This window comes from Scyliorhinus canicula, chromosome 9 (genome assembly GCF_902713615.1).
Source record: "Scyliorhinus canicula chromosome 9, sScyCan1.1, whole genome shotgun sequence".
Taxonomy (NCBI): Eukaryota; Metazoa; Chordata; class Chondrichthyes; order Carcharhiniformes; family Scyliorhinidae; genus Scyliorhinus; species Scyliorhinus canicula.
The window spans coordinates 166,755,456-166,783,301 of record NC_052154.1 but is presented as its reverse complement, the minus strand read 5'-3'; the positions used below and the strand labels follow the sequence as shown (position 1 = coordinate 166,783,301).

Here is a 27,846-nt window from a genome sequence, read left to right as displayed (position 1 = left end):
CCGTGTGTGCGTGGGTTTCCTCTGGGTGCTCCGGTTTCCTCCCACAGTCCAAAGATGTGTTGGGTGGGGTTACTGCGTTATGGGGATAGGGTGGAGGTGTTGACCTTGGGTAGGGTGCTCTTTCCAGGAGCCTGTGCAGACTCGATGGGCCGAATGGCCTCCTTCTGCACTGTAAATTCTATGAAAAACCAAGCCACTCATGGTGCCACCAACCTGGCTCTGAGTGCACTCCTCTGAGAAACTAGATTCCAAATGGAAAACTGATTTGTGAGTGGGATCCCAGGGGATTCCTGCGCTACCTAGCCTAATTCTCTCGGACTGGTTGATGGTCACCCATTCCTTCTCTGCCTCTAGGCCCTTAAGCTGTGATGTGACCACCCCTCTGAATGTGCTAGCCACAAACAACATATTTAGCAAATATGTTGAGCGCTTATATTTCGTCGGCTGTTTTTGGATTTGAGAATGATGTCTGATCAGGGTCATTCTGCTGTTAGTCTTCCTGTGACTGAACAGGCCGATTCTTGTCCGGCAGATCTTGGACAGGATGTCCCACCAGGTAGTGGAATCCAGAGTGCAGGGTTTGTTTGTTTTTCTTCTTCTCTTCTGCTTCTGTGCTTCACGATTAAATGTTGCCCCGTATCTAAGAAGGATGTGCTGGCCTTGGAAAGGGTCCAGAGGAGGTTCACAAGAATGATCCCTGCAATGAAATGCTTGTAATAGGGACAGTTGAGGACTCTGGGTCTGTACTCGTTGGAGTTTAGAAGGATGAGGGGAGATCTTATTGAAACTTGCAAGATACTGTGAGGCCTGGATAGAGTGGATGTGGAGACGATGTTTCCACTTGTAGGAAAAACTAGAACCAGAAGACACAATCTCAAGACCAGAGGGACGATCCTATGGAATAGAGATGAGGAGGAATTTCTTCAGCCAGAGGGTGGTGAAGCTGTGGAACTCATTGCTACAGAAGGCTGTGGAGACCAAATCACTCTTGAAGACCGTGATAAATAGGTTCTTGATTAATAAGGGTTCCAGGGGTTATGGGGAGAATGGGGGTGAGATAACTATCAGCCATGATTGAATGGCGGAGCAGACTCGATGGGCCGCGTGGCCGAATTCTGCCCCTATGTGTTATGGTTTTATAGTTTGGACTCAAAGCAGCAACATCACGATGGGCAAGCTGTCACCGTTTGGAATTATTGTTAACAAGATCCTCCCAGTCTTCAATGTTGCTGCGCTTCAAGGAGAGTATTTCTTTGTCCTCCCTTGGAACTGTTTGAGATTTGAAACAATAAGACATGGAGGGGGAGATGCTTTATGGCAATTCAGACACAGTCCATCGTAGTTGAATTTTTCAAGAGTTTTGTCTCAAAACGCATGAAGGTGGCTTTAAGAAGGACACCAGCGTTTGTTCCTCCATTGAATCTGGAAGATGCGACTGGCAATCTTCCCGTGCCAGGGATCGGGCCCGGGGGGGGCCTGCTGCTATGTGGTGGGGTGCAGGGGAGGGGCTCAAGGACCCCCCAACATGTGGTTTGGGACATTGGTCGGGAGGTCTAGAGATTGGTGCGGCCTCGGGGCGTTCCCGGCGGGGACTGAAAAAATATTAAGTGCCATGAGAGGCTGCAAGCGCCGGGAATGATCCCTCGATTCCCGCCCAGGACGGACTCCCTTTTTTTTTGTTAAATCACTCCTTAGGTCTTTTGTTGAGTTGGAGAGTTCTTTGTTGCCAAATGCTTGCCGTCATAGTTAGTAGAATGTTCAACTGCACAGCTGTCCATTGTTGGATTTCCTCATGAATGGTGGCCTTTTGTGAGAGAGCCGTGAGAGGTGGCTACCAAGGAATAGTAAGTGCTCAAAATATTCCAGAGTGCCTCCTTAAACACATATGGGACGAGGAATATTTGACTGACTAGGCCTCTGTTGATATGAGTACAGATCTTGTGTACAGAATTGGAGAGATCGAAAGTGGCTTGAACACCTTTGCTGCAGAGTGGGCAGTGACACTGCAATCATCTTCAAACTGTAGATTATGTATGTCTATTCTGGTCAGTTTAGTTTTGGCTTGAAGGCAACTGAGATTAAAGAATTTTCCATCTTGGCTGTATTTAGTTCTCACACCAGAGGGCAGTTGAACTTTCATCAGGTGAATAGTCACCTTTGGGTAGATTGTAAATAGTTTGGGGGCCAATAACACAACCTTGCTTTTGTCTGGATTTTGAAGGGAACTGTTTCAGATCTCCTATTCAAGACAGTTGCAGTCATATAATCACAAAGTAATTGCAGGATTGTGATTAAGTTTCTCAGACATATACATTTCTGGAGCACAATCTACTGAGCCGTGTGATTTACTGGGACGCTCAAACACTAATATATGGCAGGACTTCAACCCAAATGCGACGTATTTGGTTGACTTTGCAGTAGAAATGGTATCTCTATTTCATAGTATGATTGAGGATAAATGCATAACCATCCCACATTACAGGAAAGATGCAATTGCTCTGGAGAGAGTGCAGAGGAGGTTTACAGGAATGTTGCCAGGGCGAGAAAAGCGTAACCAAGAGGAGAGATTGGATATGTGGGGATTATTTTCCTCGGAACAATGAAGACTTGAGGAGTGAATTGATTGGGGTGTACAAAATTATGAGGGGAAGTGATAGAGTGGACAAGGTAAAATTGTTTTCCTTGGCTGAGAATTCTAGAACCAGGAGACATAGTAGAGGGGACATGAGGAAGAACTTTTTTACGTAGAGCAGTGTTTTGCAAACTTTTTTTCCGGGGACACATTTTTACCAACTGGCCAACATTCGGGACCCACGCCGGCCGACCTTCGTGACCCACGCCGGCCGACCTTCGCGACCCACGCCGGCTGACCGTCGCGAACCACCTGGTTTAGCACAGTGGGCTAAATAGCTGGCTTATAAAGCAGACCAAGGCCAGCAGCGCGGGTTCAATTCTCGTAACAGCCTCCCCGAACAGGCGCCGGAATGTGGCTATGAGGGGCTTTTCACAGTAACTTAATTTAAAGCCTACTTGTGACAATAAGAGATTTTCATTTCATTCATTTCTCTTACCTTGTTTATTGCTGACAAAATGGAGGAATCACAATCGCGCCCAAAGCACGTGATGTCGACATTCGAGGGCCGTGACCTGCTCTCTGCCTCCTTCAGGCAGAAAGATTACATAGAATTTTTAAAAAAATCTTCTGCGTCTCTGATTGGGCAAATTCACGGGCTTCAGCCGCAGCAGCCAGCTTTTATATTCAATTTTTATTTATTATTTGTAAATTGAAACAATGTTGTTGCATGGCACATTTAATCAAAGAGACAAAAGCACATGTCATCGTCAGACTCTTCAGATTCTTCCTGTTTCTTCTCTTTTTCTCTTCAGCAGTAACAGGGGCAGCGGTGGAAACAACTGCTGGGGCACTGCAACCAGCACCAATATTGCCGATCAGACTATTGATGTCAATATTAGCCAATGCCTTGACAAACAGACTAGGCCATAAAGACTCGGTGTTCACACCAGCTGTTTTAACCAGGGCATTGAGCTTGTCTTCGGTGACAGTGACTTCGTCGTTGTGCAGGATGATCGCGCTGTAGATACAGGCGAGTTCCGAGGTGGAGGCCATGGCACTGGATCTCTGCGGGTTGGTCCGATGGTGTTAGTTGCCGGGGGGAAACTTGGCCTTGGCTTCATTTAGAAGAACCGAGCACTTCCGAACCGGCGGGGCGAGCAGCAGCCGGCTTTTAACTATACCGGCTGCGAGCGTCCTTTTGACCATATAAATAAAATGCGGTCGGACTGCGCATGTGTGCCCGCTCATCTGTGAGCATGCGCAGAACTCTGATGAGCAGGCACGCACACGCAGTGCGGCCGTATGTTTTTAAATGGTGAAAAGGCCGCTCGAAGGTGGCATAGTTAAAGGCCAGCTGCTGCACGCGAATTTGCGCAATCGGGAGCACTGTGATGGACAGCTCCGCAACCCTCCTGACACACGCCCATGTCCCACCCGCAGGTCGTGCCCCCGACTTTGAAGATCACTGACATGGAGGGTAGTGGGTCTCTGGAATTCGCTGGCTAAGTTGGTGGTGGAGGCAGAGACCCTAAACTCTTTTAAAGCGTACCTGTATCTGCATCTTAAGTGCTGTTAGCTACAGGGCTGTGGGCTAGGTGCAGGAAAGTGGGATTAGAAATGGTACCTGGGTACCCTTGGGCTGGCATGGACAAGATGGGCTGAATGATCTGCTGTGCTGTAACTTTTCTATGACTCTTTCACAGCTGAAGCAATAAGAATCAATACTTTTCACAGGGAGCTAATAGCTGCTTGTGACTATGGTTTTTGTTATCTTTTAGCTCATAGTTAGAACTGAAGCAGAAGTGATATATGGGAGGTTAAAAGTTTAAGCAATTGTATAGTGTAAGTATTGAATCAACTGCTGATAATTAAACTTCACTTCGAATGTTTTAATTGTAACTAAAGTTCCAGTGATTTAAAAAGAAAAACTACTAAATTTGTCTTGGAATCTCATTCTCATTTCTCTGTGGTGCATCTATTGGATCAGAATTTCAAACTAGGTCTTACTCATTTGAACATGGATCTGTGTACCTTTTATGTCACAACACGTCTCAGTGCTTAGCTGGTTTAAATTTTTTTTAAATTGAGTAATGAACGTAGTTACTTGATTTAAAAAAAGATCATTTATTCCGATATCTGCTAAGATTATGCTGGACCATCTAGAATTTAATATCCAAATATTAGCCGGTTTGCTAAAAATAATTTATGAGACCTTTTCATTGATGACTTCAGAATCTGGAGCCTTTTTTTTGAACATTTTATAACTCTTCAAACATAGGTTTTATTGTAGTTGTACTAATTCTTCAGCAAGAATCACTCTTTTTATTCTTTCTGCCAATCTCCCTCCAATGTCTTCTCTATGTGGATCTAAGTAATTGCAGCCAATTATATTTTAAAAATTGATTCAATTTAGTGACTTATTAAGTTTAAACGCAGTCAGCCTTTCTAATATCCCGTCTGTGCCAATTTTTAGCCCATCCAGTGCTTCAACTGCCTCCTTTTCTCACTGACTTTGACAGCATCTTCTTCCTTGTGGGGATTGGAATTACATAAAAGCATCCAGCTCAGCAGTCAGGACTGCCCTCTTCATTACCCCTTGCTTTCCAGCCATCTTAGTTGCAAGAAGGAAATGGGCATCAATGAAGATGAAGAATAAAAGAGAAACAGGAAATAAGATGGTGGTAAACAAGATGCAACCAAACTAGTAAAAAGTAGGAGATGATGGAATGAGAGGAAGTGTGACGACTATTATTGTATGCTTAAAAAAAGACGATTAGCAAATCCAAGTTGGTGAGCCAGTGAGTAGGTTTGGAACTGACTTGGTGTTAATTAAACTGGGCACTGATGTAGTATCAAAGAATGATAGAATGGCAACAGCACGGAAAGAGATCATTCGGCCAATTGTGTCTACGTTAGGTCTCTGCAAGAGCAAAGCATCTGGTTCCACTCCCTTGCCTTTCCCCCATAGCCCTGCAAATTTGTTGTCTTCCGATAATTATTATAATAATAATCTTTATTGTCACAAGTAGGCTTACATTTACACTGCAATGAAATTACTGTGAAAAGCCCCTAGTTGCTACATTCCAGCACCTGTTCGGGTACACAAAGGGAGAATTCAGAATACCAATTCACCTAACCGCACGTCTTTTGGGAATTCAGTGGAAAACCACAATTGAATCCGTCTCCACCACACTCTCAGGCAGTGCATTCCCGATCCTAACTACTCGCTGCATAAAAATGTTTTTCCTTATGTCATCTTTGATACCTTTGCCATTCATCTTAAATCAGTTTCCTCTGGTTCTTGATGTTCCGCCAATTTTCTCCCTATCTATTCTGTTTAGACCCCTCATGATTTTGACACCTTTATCAAATCTAATTTCAAGCAGATGAATAGCCTTAGTTTCTCCATTCTACCCATTTAATTAAGTCCCTCAACCTAAAACCATTCTTGTTATTCTTTTTTGTACCCACTATAATGCCCTTCACATCTCTCCACAGTTCACAATACTTCCAAGTTTTGCTTCATCTCTAAAGTTTGAAATTGTGTCCTGCAAACCCAAGTCAAAGTTATTAAGAAAAAAGCAGTGATCCTAACACCTGACTCCTGGGGAACCCCACTATATACCTTCCTCCAGATCTAACCGTTTATCAATACACCTAGTTTTTTGTCACTTAGTCAACTCTGTATCCATGCTGCCACTGGTCCTTTTATTCTAATTTTAGTGTTTACTTTGCTATCACCTTTTTTTGAGAAAGGGTATATTACTTGCAATTCTCCAGTCCTAAGTGAATTGGAATAGAACTCATCTCGGATTGGTTCACCCCAAAAAGTAACAGTAAATCAGTGTGGGATCTCTGTGTCTATTCCTATACCAGTAACGCCGTACCATATACCAAATAACAGAGATTCAAGACTGGCTCCTTGGGTTAAAAGCAATTTGCAACCTCTATTTTATCAGCTTCTAGTGTCTATTGGTAAGCTTCAGTTTTCAAGTACAAAATTTAGGAAGGTCCGACTAGCCCTGCAGTAAGTTAGTCAGATGTATCGATTGTTTGTCCTTAGCAAATACAGATAAGTTGAATTGAATTCAAAATACAATTATTGTTCGTGGTAATTCAGCTCCGAATTAAAATGTACAATACAAAAATGAAACAAAAGAAAATGGCAGTTTGCAAAGCTAGCAATGGGTTTCAGAAATTAGATAAGAATAAAATAAGAAGTGAAGACTCATCCCGACAACTGAACTCTTTAAAGCTTTAAAGTTCTCTTCCCTTTTTGGCTGTGATTGGGTTTAAATAATTTGGAATTCATTCAATTTGAGCAAATCTCTGTCTGTCAAATTAAGAGATAAAAGATTTCTGTATTTTTCCATAACGAAACACATTTCCCACAAGAAATTATCACTATGAGCTGACCAGCCGTTGCCATTGAAACGGAACTGAGATGTTATCCAAGTTCTTTGTGAGACAAAGGATCTTTCCGCCGCATGACCTTGCGCAGACTCTAGCAGTCTGCAAAAACAACTTACAAATGTGCTTATCTGATCTATCGCCAAGCAGTCAGTTTTCCTTACTGTCATGGTTAATATATGACTTCAGGTTAATATATGACTTTAAATTTTAGTTAATATGATTTCTTTAAATAATTTCTTCCTTTAGCCCTTTTAACCCTATAATAAAAGGTTGGTTTCTATAAGTCCCCCCTTTTGATTCTTCGAAAGGTTACTAAGATGAATCAAATAACAAATAGAAATTAAGGAAGAAATGCAATAGGATAGAAATAAGGGCAGAGAGAAACTCATTCACATTGTCTTTAATGGTTCACTTGTTTGAGAACAGCCTTCAACAATGGAGCGGGCAAAACTTTGCGTTACAAGCGTTCTAGAAGTATTCTTATTCAATAAAGAATGATTATATAGTACAATAACAATTCATTAATAATTAAAGGTGATTCTATGATTCAGCAATAATTGGTTAACAATGCAATAATAATGCAGTAAATAACAGTTCAATAGTAACAGCCTAGTTCAATGTCATGGGCTGATGGTGCAGTTGGATTACTATGAACCACTTGGATTGGTGGGGCATTATGGGTAGCCATACATTGGTCAACGCATTTGGTTAGATATTACGTGCAACACTCTGCACCAATCAGGGCACAGGTGCCACCTTTTTCGGCTAGCAAATAGTCAAGTGCCATCTGATTCTGTAAAGCCACAGTTCGAGTAGCCAAAAACTCTATCTAGGGCAGTAGCGGTATAATTAGCTACCTTTTCTATGATCGTTGTTATTTTATCCAATTCGATGGCTACTTTTGCATCCCAATAAAAAGGAATAAGTTTGGCAAGGATTTTGTAAAGCCACAGTTTGAGTAGCTAACATTTAGCCAAAAACTTTATCTAGGGCAGTAGCGGTATAATTAGCTACCTTTTCTGTGATGGCTGTTATTTTATCCAATTCGTTGGCTACTTTTGCATCCCAATAAAAAGGAATGAGTTTGGCAAGGAATCTATCTCGTGCAGTGAGGGCACGCTTATTTCTTTGAACTGGTAGCCTTGATAGGGAAGGAAGATGACGGATAGCAGGCATTACATATCCTAAATGACAAGACACTGACCAAAGTTTTGGAAGCCAGGCATATGCTTTGTTGTCACAGATAAAATAAGTTCCATTATAAGAAGTGAAATGGGCAATTTCTTCTAAGTACCATCGATCTGAAAATGTATTATTACCAGTGAGATTCTGTAGGCCTGTTAATAACGAGGAATCAATAACTCTCAATTGATGGATCTCTGTACTTAGAGATGTATATTTTTTAGAACAGATCAATGTGCCTGCTGAAATGGTTAATTTCCCTACAGAAACAAAAGGGGTGGAGAGTGGGCGGAGAATTTGGAATGATGCCATTTGCGTCTCTCTGTGATCTAAAACTTATTTTGTGCTTTCCTTTAATTTTACTGAAATTTCTTTCTTGTTCTTTAAACTGATTTCAATTTCCAATGTTTGCTACTTAACCAGTGTTTGAAATAAATATTTTGTGAAATGAGTTGTTAACTGACTCAACATTTTTTATCACCCAAATGGACTGCGGAGTTAAAATGGGATTTCTGCCAAACTCGTTTTATCTTTGTTTTGGAACAGACTGACCTAAACATGTGTTGCTTACTTTCAAACCTTTCTCTTGAATCCTAGCGGTTTGAATTAAAAAAAAAATCGGTTTCACATTGCATGAAGTTTAATTTCCTATCCAAACTAATTTTAAACATTTTTTAGAATTAAACACAATAACTGTTGCTAACTCGCCAGTACAAGGGAAGGGAGAATATATGACTGAATGTTTAGGGCAGCAAAAGGAAGTGGTTTATTGTCAGTTTGTTTCGTCAAAAGGCTGCTTTGGCATCGTGGTGTTTTACTGTGTTAGTGGCTTCAGGTTTATGGGGTGGGGGTTGCCCAGGATCTGCGAAATAGGATGATTGGTTGCCTCCATTGTCTCATCCTATTTCTTCAGGTGGACAGCGTTCAATGAATCTTCTAAAGGTTTTGTTGTGTTCAGATCACTGTTCTTCTCATACACGTTAAAGATTGCTTATGATTACAGCTGCCAGCAAGGTGTAAATCTTGCTGTCGCTGCAGGGAATATATTGCAGCCTTTAGAGCAGGGGTGGGCAAACTTTTCCGTGCAAGGGCCACATTCAGAAATTCACAATTTTAAAGGGCCGCATAGTATTAATAGTCCCGGTTGTAACCAATTAGCGTGCGGCATATACCTCAGCGCTTCCCCCGGCGGCATCCTGCCTTTAGCCCTCTTTATCTCTACTTTTCAAAAATGGCGCTTCACCCGGTTATGATTCTGGGCGCCTCATATAGAACATAGAACAGTACAGCACAGAACAGGCCCTTCGGCCCTCGATGTTGTGCCGAGCAATGATCACCCTACTCAAGTCAACGTATCCACCCTATACCAGTAACCCAACAGCCCCCCACATTAATCTTATAAAAAAAATTTAAAAAAAAAAAATTTTTTTTTATGACTTGATCTTGGTGGGCCGCATAAAGACCTTTGGTGGGCCGCATGCGACCCGCGGGCCGTAGTTTGCCCACCCCTGCTTTAGAGGTATCCGATTAGAGTAATCCGAGTGCGGATCTAGTTTTAGATTCTGCAGGAAGGCTGCCTTAATGCTACTACAAAATGGCAAGAACCTGGTCATAGCCACCAATTCAGGTTGAAATTTGATTGTTTCAATGAGATGAAAATAATATAGCTGGTGACGAACTTGCAGGGTCTTTTTCATTGTTGTCTATCTGCTATGTAATCCCAACTAGCCACTTTTTGCTCAGTCAGATGGATGACTATAGACACAACCAAGACCTGTATTTTCTGATGAAAGATTGCATGTAGCCTTTGCAAGATTCTCTGCAGACTTCACAAACAGTGCTTAGGAACTATTTGCATCCACGATTCTGCACACTGACTTTGGAGCTCTGAATGAATGAACACCAACGGTCTGCTGTGATATCTGCTAAATGAAATGTGTTGCACAACCTCAAATGTTGATGATAGTGCAACACACTAACTATAGGCTTGCTTTTGATGCCTTCCTATATCTATATGAAGCACATTCCTCACAATAAAGCCTGGACTCATCTCTACAAACGTGGAGCTGCTGACTTGATAAAACGTCATTAACGCAAATTTACAGCATTACCCCTTCTCCGTAACCCGCAACTGACAAAATAGCTGAACAGACATTCAGAAAGAGATCTTTCTAAATATCTAACAAAGCACCGTGCTTCACCACTATAACTGCATATTACACAGAAGTAATAACAAGGCTCTCATAATCTCAAAATGTAAAAGCTGCTAGCAGAGATTGCATTTATCTTAAGAATTTGGGGCCTAAGGGATTAGTCTGGTTGGCAGATCTAATCACTGCTGTACATTTGATAAGATGATTCCAAAGCTCACAAGAGATGATAGTTCTTCCCTATGTCAAACATAGGGGAGGCAGTGGCGTAGTGGTATTGTCACTGGACTAATAATCCAGAGACTCAGGGAAATGCTCTGGGCACCTGGGTTGAAATCCCATCAGGGCGGATGATGTAATTTGAGTTTAATAAAAATCTGGAATTAGAAGTCTAATGACCAGGAAATCACTGTTGTAAAACAACAATCTGGTTCACAAATGTACTTCAGGGAATGATATCTGTCATCTTTACCTGGTCTGGCCTACATGTGACTCCAGATCCACAGCAATGTGGTTGATTCTGACATGCCCTCAGGGTTGGACAATAAATGCCGACCCAACCAGCTAAGCCCACATCCCATGAATAAATAAAGAGAAAACACAGGAAACCAGCAGATGATGCTAGGAGGCATTGTTCAATTTCACTCTGCATCACATTGGTAAGAGAGAGAGAGAAATATGAGAAGAGAGAGAAGAGTAATGGTCAGAAGACAAAAATGGAAGATCAGATGTAAATAAATAAAAGCACAAGGAGCTTTTTGGGTAAGGGCTATTGGTAGCATAGTTGTGGGCTAGTTGTGACTTCTTTCACTCTAGTTGCCACTGGTTATTAATTTTGCACAATTTTTTAATTGTGTTTTTGGTTTTCTAATATGGCTCAAAACAACCTTAATTAAAGTTTGCTGTTCACATTCACCTCATGCCGGCAAGCTCAGACACAAGAATGCACAGGTTCCTCTCTGTGAGCTATTGAGGGAATAGTCTCTGATTTGAATTCAGACCTTTTAAATATTGCTGTTGTCAGGCAATTTCTCAAACATCAATGTGCCCCAATTTGGAACTTGTTAAATCATTATGAAGGTTGGAAAGTTTCTATAATGTGGATAGTAAGGAGAAAAATCACTGAACACTTCAGTGCTGATAAATATATTTTGGAATACCGTCATGATTTAGAAAACAGGTGTAGAAGAAATGATATCTCAACTTTTGGGGACCAGAGGAGGGCCAAATGTGATGCCACGATGTTGTTAATTTACTTGCTCTTCTCAGCACTGATTTATTTTAACTTTCTATCAAGTACTGCTTAACTATTGGCAAACTTAGCATTTTATTTGGCACAGAGCTGGGATTCCAACACCTAATTCTCTCCAGTACAAAGTCCACATACTTCCAACTCCATGTCTTTGCCTGTCGACATCATTGCTGTAGCTTGTTTGCTGCTGAAATCCGCTGCCAGGCTTTTTTCAGAGTCAATTATTCCAATGCACTCCTAGCCAGTTTCCCATCTTCCACTCTCCATAAACTTGATCCAAAACACTGCTGCCTGTATCCTAGTCTGCACCAAGTTCCATTTGCACATCATCCTCATACCTGTTGATCTACATTGGCTGTAGTTCCTCCATGTCTCAATTTTTCAGATCTCTGCTTTGCCCTTCTCCTCCCTATTTCTGTAAGCTTCTTCATCCTTACTATGCTGTGTTCCTCCGATTCTGACCTTTTGTGAATCCCTCATTACCTTTTCCCCTGCTGATGGTTGCTGTGCTGTTAACCATCAGTGCGCAAGCTTGGCAATTCCCTTAATTAATCTCTCTGCTCCCACCTTTCTCCCCTTGTTCAAGATCCTCTTTAAAGCCTACTCTTTTGAACAAGCTTTTAAACACCCATCCTAATATTTTCTTCTTTGACTTGGAGTCAATGTATGTTAGATTAATGTGCCTTGGGCTGTTTCACTGTGTAAGAAATGCTATATAAATCAAAAAGTTATTGTTCGTAACTAAGCAAGTCATATCCAAATAACAAGAACAGTACAGCACACGTATAGGCCCTTTAGCACTCCAAGCCTGCGCCGATCATGGTGCCTGTCTAACTCAATCCCCTAAACCAACTGCAGAGGATTTCCTTTGGGTCACCATGGGTGAGTTACATTTATTAAGATCAAAGAGGAAATCCTCTATTCGGTCTATGCTTATCTTGGAATCATCCGGCAGGAACATCACATTTCTTTTATCTTCTTCTCTGGAGGCATTAACCATGTAAAGAACATACAAAATAAGACCATATGGCCGCCTTCCTGGTCCATTATTCAATAAGATCATGGTTGTACTGTTTATGTTTTGAATTCCACATTCCCACCTATCCCTGATCACATTTGATTCACTTGCTTCACAAGAATCTACCTACCACTGCTTTAAAAATCTTTAATGACCCCTTCCACTGCCTTCTGAGGCAGAGTTTCAAAGTCGTACTGCTCTCTGAGAGAACAAAATTCTCTTCATCTTCGTCCTGTAAGAGTGACCCTAATTTTAGAACAATGCCTCATAGTTCTGGACTCATCCATGAGGGAACATGCATTCCACATCCACCTTGTCAAGACCATTCAGGATCTTACATACTTGAATCAAGTTACCCCTCACTCTTCTAAACTCCAGTGGAAATATGCCCAGCTTGTCCAACTTATCCTAATAAGACAACCCACTCAATCCAGGTCTCAGTCTAGTAAACCAGCTCTGAAGGTGGATAGATACTTGGTAAGCAAGGGCTGTAGGTTATTGGGATACAGATTTGAGGTTACTTTCATATCAGTCATGACCTTATTAACATTAATGCATCTACTATAGGGTGGTATGGTAGCACAGTGGCTAGCACTGATGCTTCACAGGTCCCGGGTCCCAGGTTCAATTCCCGACTTGGGTCACTGCCTGTGCGGAGTCTGCACATTCTCCTTCTGTCTGCGTGGGTTTCCTCTGGGTGCTCCGGTTTCCTCCCACAGCCCAAAGATGTGCAGATTAGGTGAATTGGCCATGCTAAATTTCCCTTAGTGTGCAGAAATGTTAGCTGGGGTTACTGGGTTATGGAGATAGTGTGGAGATGTGCGTTTAAGTAGGGTGCTCTTTCCAAGGGCTGGTGCAGACTTAGTGGACAAATGGCCTCCATCTGCACTGTAAATTCTATGATTGATGCTACTTCATTAGTCGTTTCTTTTAAGACCCGAGGTAGATGTCCATCAGGACTTGGAGACTGGTCAGCCCACAGCTCCATCAGTTTGCTCAGTACAACTTCCCTCGTGAATACAGAAGCAACATATTTGGTAATTTTTTCTGCCATCTCCATATTTTCTATTAACTCCCCATTCTCAGTCTTTAGAGACCAACACTCACTTTACTTATTATTGTCCCTATTAAATAGCTGGAGAAACTCTTGCTATCCATTTTTACATTGCTAGCTAGCTTGCTCTCATTCTCAAATTTATTTTTCTTGATTAACGTTTTAGTCGTTCTCTTCCGTTCTTTATATTCTGACCAATCATCTGATTTGCCACTCACCTTTGCGCAGTTATATGCTTTTCACTTAAATTTGATGTTTTCATTAATTTCTTCAGTTAACTACCGATGGTGGGTCCTGCCTTAGAATGTTTCTTTATAGAAGTAATATAATTATTCTGAGTCTTTTGAAATATCCTCATAAGTGCCTCGCACTGCTTCTCGAGTGATCTTTCTCCCAGTCAAGTATCACAGTTCACTTCTGCTAGCTCAACTTTCATGTCCACACAGTTGCTCTTATTTAAGTTTAAAATACTAGTCTTAGATCCATTCTTCTCCCTTTCAAGCTGGTAAAATTCAGTCATATTGTGGTCACTGCCACTTCTCCCACTGCAAGTTCCTCTGCAGTCTTGTAGAAGAATTGGTTAATTAAGGGAAATGTAACCACATGGATTGAGAGATTGTTGGACAGTGTTACAATTATCTTTTGGCACTGTAGCTTTCATTTGGGATAAAATGAAGGGGGCAAGTGTCATGTGAGAGTACCTTTCAGAAATGAGTGCTTAAGAAATGTACCTTTAAGAAATGAGTTTTTATCAGTGATGTCAGAGTGTGGGGTGGAGGTGGGCTCTTTTCAGCTTTTTAGTTTCATTTTAGGCTGTTTGCTGCAGGGTGTGTTTTAGTTTTGTTTCAGTGTAGGAGATGAAGCCAGGCAGAGCAGCTGTACTGTTAATCTCTCTGCCATGAAAAGACTATCTCTTGATCATTTGGTGAATTCAGAATTATAAATGTTCTCCGTAGTGAATGTAAACCTAATGTGCTTCTGTTAAAAGGTGTTTCTTTTGTCTTCTGGAAGTTGTTTGGGAAGTTATTAAGGATTACTTAGTGTTGTGTTCTTTGGGGGTTACATTTGAATTGATGGTTGCTAAGATGTTCACTGTATGTTTTAAAAACGTGAGTTCATAGAATAAACATTGTTTTGCTTTAAAAAATGCTTTTCTATTTCTGCTGTTCCACGCCTGTAGAGTGAGCCATGTGCTCCCTACACCACAATCTATTAAAAGTTGTGGGTCAGGTGGACTCCATGATACACTTTGGGGTTCTCTAAGCCCTGGTCCAAAACAAATTGGGGGCTCGTCCGGGATAAAAGTCTATCTATTAGATTGGTTTTGTGAACTTAAAGACAGTGAGGGGTGAGCATATTGTGGAAGCTTTTCAGGTGTGGTATTTTAGTTTAAGTGGAGAGTGTGTTGTGGACAATGGCTCTTTCAGAGGCTCTGATGTTTTTCGGGGTGGAGACGGTCACACGCAGTACCTTATGGACAGAGACTAAAAGCAGACTTGTTAGATTTGGCAAAAACATTGCAGTTAACATTACCTGACAAAATGCGAAAAGATGAGGTAATTATAGCGATGGCTAAGCAGTTAAAGTTGCCTGAGATACAGTTTGACTCATTGGAAATGGCAAAAATTCAGTTACAACTTAAACAAATGGGACATGAGAAAGACTTAAAGCAGCTTGAATATAAAAGCGAGAGAGAGAGGAAAAAGAAAAGGAGAGAGAAGAAAGGAGAAAAGAAAGAATAGCCCTAGCAGAACAAAAAGAAAGAGAAAGGGAGATACAGATCAGTGAAAAAGTTAGAGGGCGCGATTCTCCGCTCCCACGCCGGGTGGGAGAATCGCGGGAGGGCCGCACTGGCACCCCCCGCGATTCTCCCACCCCCAAAATGGCATGTCGCATTTTGCGACACGCAGCTCAGAGAATCACAGGCCGCCCTTTTTCACGGCGACCTGCGATTCTCCGACCCGGATGGGCCGAGCGGCCTGCCGTTCCCGACCGGTTCACGCCGGCGGCAACCACACCTGATCGCTGCCGGCATGAACATGGCGCCAAAAGCTGTTTTGTGGCTTGTGGGGGCGGAGAGGGGAGTGAGCACCACGACCGTGATCGGGAGAGGACTGGCCCGCGATTGGTGCCCACCGATCGTCGGGCCGGCGTCTCAAAGGGACGCACTCTTTCCCCTCCGCCGCCCTGCAAGATCAAGCCGCTACGTCTTGCGGGGCAGCGGAGGACAAGACAGCAACCGCGTATGTGCAGATTGGCGCCGGCCAACCTGCGCATGCGCGGCTGACGTCATTAGGCACTCCGGCCGCGTCATTCTCGGCGCCGGGCCTTGACGCCAGCGACAAGGCCCCGCGGCCGAGATTTACGGCACGGCCCTCCTAGCCCTCCCGGGGAGGGGGGGGGGGATGATAGGGGGTGAGGAGCGGCCTCCGACGCCGTCATGAACCTCTCCGGGTATCACGACGGCGTTGGGCCTTGCGGAGAATTCCGGCCAGTGAGAGAGTTTGAACTTCAGAAAATGGCCATGAAACATGACAGTCAGTTAAAATTGGCAGACGTAAAGGGAAATGTAGAGTTGGATGATAGTGATGAGGATAGTGAGAAAGAGCGTCATAGTCGAAGGCTTGGTGGGGATCTATTTAAATATGTCCAAGCATTGCCAAGGTTTGACGAGAAGGAAGTAGAAATCTTTTTCATTTCATTTGAGAAAGTGGCTAAACAGATGAAATGGCCACAGGACATGTGGGTATTACTGGTTCAAACAAAGCTGATAGGTAGAGCAGTGAAGTGTTTGCATCACTACCGGAGAAGGTATCTGGGACGTATGAGGAGGTGAAAAAATCCATCTTAGGTGCATATGAACTGGTGCCTGAAGTCTACAGACAAAGGTTTAGACATTTAAGGAAAGAATTTGGTCAAACATACATGGAGTGTGAAAAGCTCAAACAGATTAATTTTGATAGGTGGATAAGGGCTTTGAAAATAGACCAAACGTATGAAGCTCTCCGAGAAATTATACTTTTGGAGGAGTTTAAAAATTCAATTCCTGATGTAGTGAGAACTCATGTGGAAGAGCAGAGGGTTAAAACTACGAGATTAGCAGCAGAAATGGCAGATCGAATTAGTTCATAAATCAAAGCTTGGTTTCCGACATCAGTTTTAGCCTGTGAGGAATGAAAACTGGGGACATGAGAAATACTCAAGTGGTAAAAGTAAAGGGGATCTGATGGGAGATAATAAGGGGGGTGTACCTCAGACTAAAAAAGAAATCTAGGAGGGTGGAAGAGACATGAAAAATTTCAAATGTTTTCACTGTAATAAACTAGGCCATGTAAAGTCACAGTGTTGGTGGTGGAAGAAAAGCACTGTGAAGGCTGATAGTTAAAACAGGGTAAGACAGTGGGGTTTGTGAAAGTGGTAAAGGAAAGCCCAAGTGATGCGAAGGAGGTGCAAAAGATTGTACAGCCTGATCAAGAGGTGATTGATAAGAAGTTGCCAGATGTCTTTAAAGAATTTACTTGTGTGGGTAAATTTTACTCGTGTATCAGGAGGAGCAGGTAAAGAAGTCACAATTTTAAGAGATACGGGAACTAGTCAATCTTTAATGGTAAGAGATGAGGACTAATGTAGTTTGGGAAGAATGTTGCCAGAAAAGGTGGTAATATGTGGCATTCAGGGTGAGAGGAGTAATGTTCAGTTAGATAAGGTAAGGTTGGAAAGTCCAGTGAAGAGTGGTGAAGTGGTAGTAGAAGTAATAGAGAAACTATCTGGGCGGCGCAGTGGGTTAGCCCTGTTGCCTCACGGCATCGAGGTCCCAGGTTTGATCCCGGCTCTGGGTCACTGTCCGTGTGGAGTTTGCACATTCCCCCCATGTTTGCGTGGGTTTCGCCCCCACAACCCAAAAGATGTGCAGGTTAGGTGGATTGGCCATGCTAAATTGCCCCTTAATTGGAAAAAATTGATTGGGTACTCTAAATTTTTTAAAAATAGAGAAACTATCTTGTCCAGGAATACAGTTTATCTTGGGTAATGATATAGCTGGATCACTGGTGGGAATGATGCCTACTGCGGTGGATAAGCCAGTGGAATATCAGACAACTGAAGTGTTGAAGGACGAATATCCTGGGATCTTTCTGGATTGTGTAGTAACAAGGTCGCAAAGTCACAGGTTAAGAAGAGAGGAGAAATCAAAGAGTGAAGATGACGTTGAAGTGCAATTATCAGAAACGATTTTTGATCAGATGGTTGAAAAAGAACGAGAACAGGTGGAGGATGAGGCGAATATTGTTAGTTCAGGAAAATTGGCAGAGATACAACAGAAAGATGTAGAAACAAAACGGATGTATCAGAAAGCATATACGGAAGAGGAATATGAGTGTATACCAGAGTGTTATTACCGTAAAAGTGATGTCTTGATCAGAAAATGGAGACCTGTACATTTGCAGGCGGATTAAAAGTGGGCAGAAGTTCATCAAGTAGTATTGCTGGTAGGGTATAGAAAGGAGGTATTGCGAGTTGCACATGAGGTACCAGTGGGAGGTCAATTGGGAATAAGAAAAACTCAAACTAAAATACAAATGTTTTATGGCCTGGACTACATAAAGATGTAGTTAAATTTTGTCAATCATGTCACACATGCCAAATGACAGGGAAACCCAAGCAGTGATAAAACCAGCACTCTTAATAGCCATTCCAGCGTTTGAGGAACCTTTTCCAAGGGTCCTAATTGATTGCGTAGGACTGCTTCCTAAAGCGAAAAGTGGGAATCAATATCTTTTGACGATAATGGATGTGTCTGCTAGGTTTCCAGAGGCCATTCCAGTACGTAATATTACAGCGAAGAAGTTTGTGGAGGAGTTACTTAAATTCTTTATTAGGTATGGACTACCCACAGAAACACAATCGGATTAAGGATCGAATTTTACCTCAAGGTTATTCAAAGAAGTTATGGATAGCTTAGGAATAAAACAATTTAAATCAACTGCGTACCATCCAGAACCGCAGGGAGTGTTAGAAAGGTGGCATCAGACATTAAAGACAATGTTGAGGGCTTATTGTCATGATTGTACAGAGGATTGGGATAAAGGAATTCCATTCGTACTGTTTGCAATTAGGGATGCACCTAATGAGTAAAACCAAATTCAGTCCTTTTGAACTAATTTTTGGTCATGAGGTAAGAGGACCACTTAAATTGATTAAGGAAAAATTGGTGAGTGAGAAATCAGAACTTACATTATTGGATTACGTGTCAAATTTTAGGGAATGATTAAATAGAGCAGGTGAATTGGCTAGACAACATTTGAAAGTTGCACAAAATGTGATGAAACAAGAAATCCAAAGTTCGTAGTTTCGTTTTCAGTGTTGGAGCTGAAGCCAGACCAAGCAGGTGTATTGCTGTTCTCTCTGCAATCAAAAGACTATCTCTTGATCATTTGATGAATTCAGAATTATAAATGTTCTCCGTCGTGAATGTAAATCTAATGTGCTTCTGTTTAAAGGTTTTTCTTTTGTCTTCTGGATGTTGTTTGGGAAGTTATTAAGGATTACTTAGTGTTGTATTCTTTGGGGGTTGTATTTGAATTGATGGTTGCTAAGATGTTCACTATGTTTTAAAACGGTTAACTTGAGTTCATAGAATAAGCATTGTTTTGCTTTAAAAAATACTTTTCCATTTCTGCTGTAGCACACCTGTAGAGTGGGCCGTGTGCTCCCAATATCACAATCTCTTAAAAGTTGTGAGCCAGGTGAACTCCATGATACACTTTGGGGTTCTCTAAGCCCTGGCCCATAACAAATGACCGAGTGTGTCATGTGAATATGCTTAAAAGGTACTTTGAAAGGGACGGAGAGAAAAAGGAGGAGGTTTTAATGATTCTAACTCAAAGTGACTAACCAAATCTAGATGACTGTGAATTTGACATACCTCAAATTAAATTGGAAAACGAGGATGTTCTTAAAAATTGGGATAAGTTGTTGAGTTACCTTCCAGAGGAAAAACGGACTGACCTGAAAGAGTTATTGATGTCACATGGGCAAGTTTGTGGAGATAAACTGGGAAGTACTAAAATGGCTATACATGATGTAGATGTGGGAAAGGCTGTTCCGATCAAACAACATCCATATAGACTTAACCCTTTAAAATTGGCACAGGTTAACAAAGAGATTGAGGGTATGCTTAAAAATGGCACAATTGAAGTGGGTTGCAGCCAATGGAGCTCACCCATAGTGATGGTACCTAAACTAGACGGTACCCAACGGTTGTGTGTGGACTATAGAAAGGTTAATGCAGTTACAAGAACGGACTCTTATCCTATCCCACGTTTGGAGGATTGCATTAACAAACTGGGACAATCTGCTTTTATTTTCAAACTGGATTTACTTAAAGGTTACTGGCAGGTACCTTTATCCGAAATGGCGAAGGGGATTTCTGCTTTTGTGACGCCAGATGGTATATACCAATTCAAAGTTATGCCGTTTGGTATGAAAAACGCCCCAGCCACATTTCAACGGTTAACTAACAAGGTTGTTTCAGGATTATCCAATTGTACGATCTGTTAATTTTCAGCCAGACATGGAAAGAACATTTAAAACATCTGATGGAGTTATTCGATTGACTTCAAGAAGCGGGTTTGGTGATAAACCTAGCCAAATGTGAATTTGGAAAAGCCCAAGTCACTTTCCTTGGCCATACAATCGGACAGGGCCGAATGTCACACGGGATGTGAAACCAACAGTTATTGAGGAGTTTTCAATACCCTCAAGACAAAGGGAAATAATGCGATTTCTTGGCATGAGTGGATTTGATCGAACATTTGTGCAAAAGTTTTGTTGCGTGACTGCTCCACTGATGGACTTGCTGAAGAAACGTTGAAAATTTCAGTGGACAGCGGAGTTTCAACAGGTATTTGACTGCCTGAAAGCTGTGATAACCAATGCTCATGTGTTGGAGAATTGAAAGGGACTCTGTGACCAGATTGAACTAAAGTATCTGACTTAAAAGAGACATGCCGAGGTATAGAGGAATGGATGGATCGTGCAGAGATCTTCTTGTTCAACGAGACTGTCAATCGAGAATGATTTCAGTTGGAGGAAGACGAACGAAAAAAAAGTGGACGATATTATTATACCTGTTTGCGTGTTTTTTTTTAAACGGAAAAGTATATTTACTGTGTGCGTTTCTTAAAGGATAGTGAAAAGATGAAAAATGAAACCATTTTGAAGTTGATGGTTTATTTTTTTTTGGGGGGGGAGATGTCATGTAAGAGTATCTTTAAGAAATGGATGCTTAAGAAATGTACCTTTAAGAAATGAGTGTTTACCAGTGATGTCAGAGTGTAGGGCGGAGCTGGGCTGTCTGTCAGCTTTTTACTTTTTTTTAGGCTGTTTGTTGCAGGGTGTGTTTTAGTTTTGTTTTCAGTGTTGGAGCTGAAGCCAGACAGAGCAGGTGTACTGTTGATCTCTCTTCCATGAAAAGACTATCTCTTGATCATTTGGTGAATTCAGAATTATAAATGTTCTCAGTAGTGAATGTAAACCTAATGTGCTTCTGTTGAAAGGTGTTTCTTTTGTCTTCTGGATGTTGTTTGGGACGTTATTAAGGATTACTTAGTGTTGTATTCTTAGGGGGTTGTATTTGAATTGATGGTTGCTAAGATGTTCACTATGTTTTAAAAAGGTTAACGTGAGTTCATAGAATAAACATTGTTTTGCTTGATAAATTATTTTATATTTCTACTGTACCGCATCTGTAGAGTGGGCCGTGTTCTCTCCATACCACAATCTATTAAAAGTTGTGGGTCAGGTGATCTCCATGATACACTTTGGGGTTTTCTAAACCCTGGCCCATAATACAAGTAGCTTTTCCCAAAGTATGTCTGACAACAAGCCTGGGTGATTGGGCTGTTAAAAGATTAAATGAAGGCCCAGGTTGTTTAATTTGGATGTTCACAGTGGGAGATGATGCCAGCAGTATCTGTTTTTTACAGTGGTCAAACTGCTCGTCTCCAAAGTCCTCGGAAGATGTTGAAAATAGCAGATTATAAACAGTCCATTTAATTCCAATAGAGAATCGTGTTGCAGGTCTCGTAAATAGCTAATCGACAATATTACCTGATTCACTTTGCCTTGGTGATGGACTTTGAGAGAGGAATGGTACAGAGCAAGCCGTTGTGACGTCTATTGGGTTATAGTGTTTCCTAAAATATAACTGAATATCACAGACAGATTGGGTAGTCTGCCAGGACCCCGGGAGGGAGAGACAAAGAGAACAATGAGATGCCAAAAGTTTATTTGGGTCTCCATGTAAGAATACAGGTATGAACTGACTCATTGACTGGAAGACCAAATTAATAAAGATTTAAATGAGACTGGAAGATTCACGCAGCCTATACTGTAGGAAGACTCTTGAGGAAAAATAGCACATTGAAGATGGTCCTTGGGTTAAAAGTTACCCGGCTTGGTAAAGAAAGGATTGGAAGTAAACCCTCAGCAGCTAAGGATCACTTTGGGACTGGTTCTAGGAAAATTAAATGATTACTTAAGAGGAAGTTTAGAGGAAAGTGTGAATTGGGTTGTTCAGTTGTGTTCAAAGTAAAAGTTCTGTGATAGTTATAAGTTGCTATAAAAATAGCATATACTCAATAGTGCTTTTAGTCTGATTGTTATTCTAATTCTTAAAAAGTGAGATCTTATGTTATCCTTTCATCTATCAACTGGAAATTTGAGTTAGTTTTTTTAAAGTTATTAGTCTCTACAGGGATAATAACAGTGGCTTTAAAGGAAGTGAAAAGTCTTACGATATTTGTAGCAGGATTTTATCTATCCCTTGGATGAGAGGCTAAACTGAGGTGCTGTCTGTCATCTCTGGTTCATTTGGAATTTAAAGATCCCACTGCACAATCCAAATGTGAAGTGAGTTCTTCAGGTATTTTGATTCGCAGTCATTTCTCTCAACTTGCAAAAGTAAAAACAGGTCACCTCATCATTCATTTCATTGCTGTTTACAAGATATTGCTATCTGCAAAATAGCTGCTAAGTTTATATGCATAAGAACAGTCATTGCACTTCCAAGTAATTAGTTGCATGTGACCCACTCTTTTTCCAAAATGATATTAGTCAGTTTTTGTGACAGTCTGATGGATGCATGGTCACACTACTAATGCTAGCTTTTACTTTCAGCTTTTAATTTGTTTAGCATAGATATCAAAACAAATTGCAGACTTGTAGAATTTGCATGTGACATTAAATGCTAGAGTAGTAGAAAGAGGACATGGAAAACATCAGTTATGTAGTTGGTGAGACAAATGACAAACTGAAATGTGTCATAACCCCCAGGAGGACCACAGGGAAACCATTGTCGATTTCCATGTGGGACCCGTGGAATATGAGCTTCCCAGGTAGGGGGCAGAGGCCACCTAGCTGGAGCTTGTTAGACTTGCATCTAAAGCCGGCCCAAACAGGGCCCAGTGCTGTTGGTTGTCCTAACAGGGACTGGATTAGGAGAGAGTTACTGCTGTGGGCAGAGTATTGTATATAGTTCAACAAAGCCTTGTTCCACTACCACTGGCTTCCTCAAATTACTAAAGACCGGCAAGCGTAAATCATTACAAATTGATGCAGCAAAATGTGTGACATAAATTTGCAGTGATTTAAATGGAATTGTAGTTTGGTAGAACAGAACTGAGAATTGCTGAAAAAAATAGATTTTTTTGGCGAAGCTTTTCATCTTGCGCTCAGAAAATCTGCAAGAATGCAGTCAGAGAAATCACCAAATTTATACCGTGTGAGAAGATAGTGCTGATTGGTTGGCAAATGGACTCTTGTAGAGGTGTTGCCATGAAGAAAGTACCAGTTGGTGGTGACTGACAGTTAATTGCCAAGCATTGATTGAAATTCAAACCAGGCAGCTTGACTCTGATTGGTCAAGGAATGAACCAGTGAATGGTTGTCACTTATTTTGTTCAGCTGAAACAGGCACAATGCGTTTGTACATGTTTTTTCTGGCTGCAAAGAACTGGGCCCTATGTGTTAATATGTGTACCTTCTAGTACACTCATTGCAAGCCTTACTGACCATCTTAAATTGGTTGTCAGCATAATTCTTAGCAGAGTGAGGATTATTTAGCAAATGTTGTCCAATCTCATCTAATGTTCGACACTGTGTTTTAGGTTCTATAAGCACGGTATGATTGGGTGCGATCTGTACCTTGTTTGTTGCAAACAGCTATGAAGAGAGGCTGGTTAAGCTCGGGTTGTTCTCTTTCAAGTAGAGAAGGCTGAGAAGGGGACCGGATTGAGATGTATAAGATCATGAAGAGCATGGACAGGATAAATAGAAAGCAGCTGTTCCCCTTAGTTGAAGGGTCAGTAACAAGGGGACATACTTTTAAGGTGAAGGGCAGGAGGCTTAGAGGGGATTTGAGGAAAACATTTTTCACCTGGGAGGTGGTGAGAATCCGGAATGCCTTTGAGGGTGGTTGAGGCACGAAACCCCACAACCTTTAAAAGTTAGTTGGATTAGCACTTAAAATGTCATAACATTCAGGTTTTGGGCAAAGTGCTAGGAAGTGGAATTAGTGTAGATTAGAGCTATTTTTTGTGTTGGTGCAGAATTGATGGGCCGAGGGGCCCTTTCTGTACTGTGATTCTAAGAAGTTGTTTGCTGCGATCTGCCAGTCTCTGGGACTTACACCCTATGTACCTGGAATCCATACACTACATTACCTATTTGTGTGATAGGCAGAGTGTCCTTTTGGCTTGACATCAGCATCCTTTTAGTAACGAATCACCACGTGTGTCAAGGAAAGGGAGTTAATTTGACTGCTCCATTTCAAAGGTGAATTTGAGCACAGAATGGAGTTCATTAATATATGTAAGGAAATTATTACATGCAACTGCAGATTTAAATATAGCAGACGTATCATCCAAATTTCGGAAATATGCAAAGGGTAAGAGGTTAGTTGTCAGTCCATCAAAGACATGTATACCATGGAGTCTAACAAAGATGTGTGCGAGAACTCAGTCTGGAGGAGATCCCACGCCAATATCACCTACTTGGTAAAATATGGTGCCATTAAAACTGAACTCAATTGCGTGAGCTGCTGAGTTAATCTGGATCACCATGATATAGTGCTGTAATGCAAATATCGATGGTTTCCTTAAGTGGAACATTAGAGAATAGGCATGTTGAATGAGTACATCGACACAGCATTACTATCAATTGTCAAGTCGTCTATGGTCTCTGCAAATGTGTAGGAATCCTTCACTGTGTATGGGGAAAACGTACTCAAGATTGGTTGTGAAAATTCGCCCAACCATTTGGCACAATTCATGTTGTACAGAACTCGTCATAGCGAAGCTAGGGCGTAAAGGGACATTATATTTATGTGTCTTGGGCAGACCATTCATATGTGAACACTGTGAGATGTGAGGAAGAACCCCGTCATATATATTATGGAGCAGTTCATCACTCTTGCACAGTGTTTCTTTTAGCTTACTTTCAAGCGAGGTAGTCTGGTCAGGTTGAGTGGCAGGTCCAATGAGTATGAATTTGGACCCGTCATTAAAAATGGCTTGCATTTTATTAATTTAGTGAAACTTCTTAAGGATGACTATACCCATGCTGAATCATTGAAAAGCATACTCTCAAATTCAGCACCTCGCTGATTCAATGATTCAGGAATAGTGGATGCTGGTTTATGGCAGGATGGTTGGGAGTAGAGGAGTTTGAACTCAACTGCTTATGGTGCAGTTATTTATTGAAGCAATATAGCGGCGGCATAGATGAATTAAATCGAAAATGAAAAATTTGCAGACATAAAGAAAATGTACACACACCTCCCTGTCTGAACTAAACTAAATAAGTGACAGACATTCACTGGTGGACCAATCAGAGTCAAGCTGTCTGGTTTGAATTTCATGCAGTGCTTGGAGATTCACTGCCAGTCTCCACCAACTGGTGCATTCTCCATGGCAACACCTCTACCAATCTGAGTTCACTTGCCAACCAATCAGCACTCATGTTCTCATGGTGTAAATTTGATTTATCTTGTATTGTATTCTTGCAAATGTCCTAATGAATGCAAGATCAAAAGCCTTTGGCAAAAACTTAAATGGAATTGGTGCATCGTGACTGGGAATAGTAGTAGGTTGAACAGTCTCTCCACCACTCCACTGCTGGTCTTGATGATCCCAGTTACCAAAAAACACCAAGATGTTGCTATTATTCTGTTCTTAATCTAATTTGGATTATTTTCACTGAACTCTACAGTTCCTGTGTTACATTCCTCGTCAAATTACTATACATACTCCCCATTTACTATTTTCGAACCTAAATGCTGGATTATTCACATAACTAATCATATTACTTTGTCTTTTTTTTCAGCTCCAGAAGTTCTCAGTGCCCATCAATACACTCAGCAGTGTGACACATGGAGCATAGGAGTCATTATGTATACATTGTAAGCAATCTTTGAAGGAAAATACATTTAAATGCATCCATGGTACATATGTTACAACACCCTGGGCTAGGGCGCGGTCAATTCCAGCCCCCCTTGACCCAGAGTTGCAGAACAATTGAATTAACCAATAATTCTTAGAAAAATACCTGAAACCTTTGCCCCTTGCCTGCGATATAATTACAGTCACCTGGTTTGTTATTTAAACACAATTACTTTTTATTTATAACAAGAACTACAATGAAAAATGCAGTAAATACAACTGGTTATCTATTATCTGAATCCGAATCCCCCTCTTTAACTTGCCCTCTCCCTCTATTTATACATGCACACACACACACACACACAAGACAGACAAACACAGAGGCGAGAAGAGGGGTATAAAAATAATAATGAAAGGGGTAAAATTCTTTGTTTCAGATGACTGTTTTATGGCACACCTTCCTTAAATTTGGGATTTCACTACAAAGTGTTCACTGTAGATTCATTCATTGAGCTCCTTTGTAGGTTCAAAATTAAAGCAGCTCACAGCATTTCTGGAGAGAGAGAGAGAGAGAGAGAGAAGAGGCGGAGAGCAGGCACTCACAGCTCCTTCTTTCTTGAGCATCCAGGACCAACTCTCCTTTACTTGGGTCTCTGGAAATCATCCCACTCAGGCAGAATCCGATCATCACCTATTACCGGGAAGAATATGGCCTTTTGTCCAATTCATTGGCCACCAGCCAACCAATCGAACTGAGTGCCACCCCATCTCTCGGGTGACACAAAGTCTGAGTTTGGCTGCTTGAAAGCTAGCACCATATACTATGTTTCAACTTTTTAAAGTCCTCATTCTTTCTGCTGCTTGACTTAAAGATACATGCCCATGGATCAAAATGATAATGGCAAAAAAATTAGGAAATGGGAAATAAAAGAATCATCAGGAAGAACCCTTGCACGTTAAGATGTACATTTTTGCACTTCTTGAGTTGTAAAGGCTTATCAATAATTGATTATTGCTAGTGGTGTTGAGGAACGATCTCAAAATTTGTATAAGGTGTTTTTGATTCCCTTGAGAGCAGGGTAGCATGGTGGTTAGCATAAATGCTTCACAGCTCCAGGGTCCCAGGTTCGATTCCCGGCTGGGTCACTGTCTGTGTGGAGTCTGCACGTCCTCCCCCTGTGTGCGTGGGTTTCCTCCGGGTGCTCCGGTTTCCTCCCACAGTCCAAAGATGTGCGGGTTAGGTGGATTGGCCATGCTAAAATGCCCGTAGTGTCCTAATAAAAGTAAGGTTAAGGGGGGGGGGGGGTTATTGGGTTACGGGTATAGGGTGGATATGTGGGGTTGAGTAGGGTGATAATGGCTCGGCACAACATTGAGGGCCGAAGGGCCTGTTCTGTGCTGTACTGTTCTATGTTCTATGTTACTGACATGACATAACAAATTTACACAATTGTTAACTTTGTAGTTTGAAGATATTGAGGTTTTTTGTTTAAACATCATGATCTATAGAGACAGATGTCAGGACACAAATGTTTAATATTGATCATAATTCTCTTCTTCCATTTGTAATGACCCTATTCTACTGCCTCTTTTATTTTGATAGCTGTTTCGCCAGTTTTGTTTTCTTTTAGTGTTCTGTCTTTTTTTGCTTATATCTGCAACATTTTCATAATGGGCATGGCTATGCTGTCTTTTATCCCGTTTTAATAACCCAGTTCTGTTGCCTTATTTTCTTCAGTCTGATTTTCCTTCTTCCCTTAGAACG

At 41.4% G+C, this 27,846-nt stretch overlaps 1 protein-coding gene across 9 annotated transcripts in view; it reads left to right on the top strand.

Moving 5' to 3' along the window:
* The window catches only part of stk33 (serine/threonine kinase 33), a 243,418-nt gene that overhangs the window by 161,779 nt on the left and 53,793 nt on the right, over positions 1-27,846 (top strand). For all 9 annotated transcript variants that reach the window (XM_038808129.1, XM_038808123.1, XM_038808125.1 and 6 more), the window contains one exon: positions 26,026-26,101. In XM_038808129.1, coding sequence (XP_038664057.1) covers positions 26,026-26,101 — 76 coding nt within the window. The remainder of the gene's footprint in view (positions 1-26,025; positions 26,102-27,846) is intronic.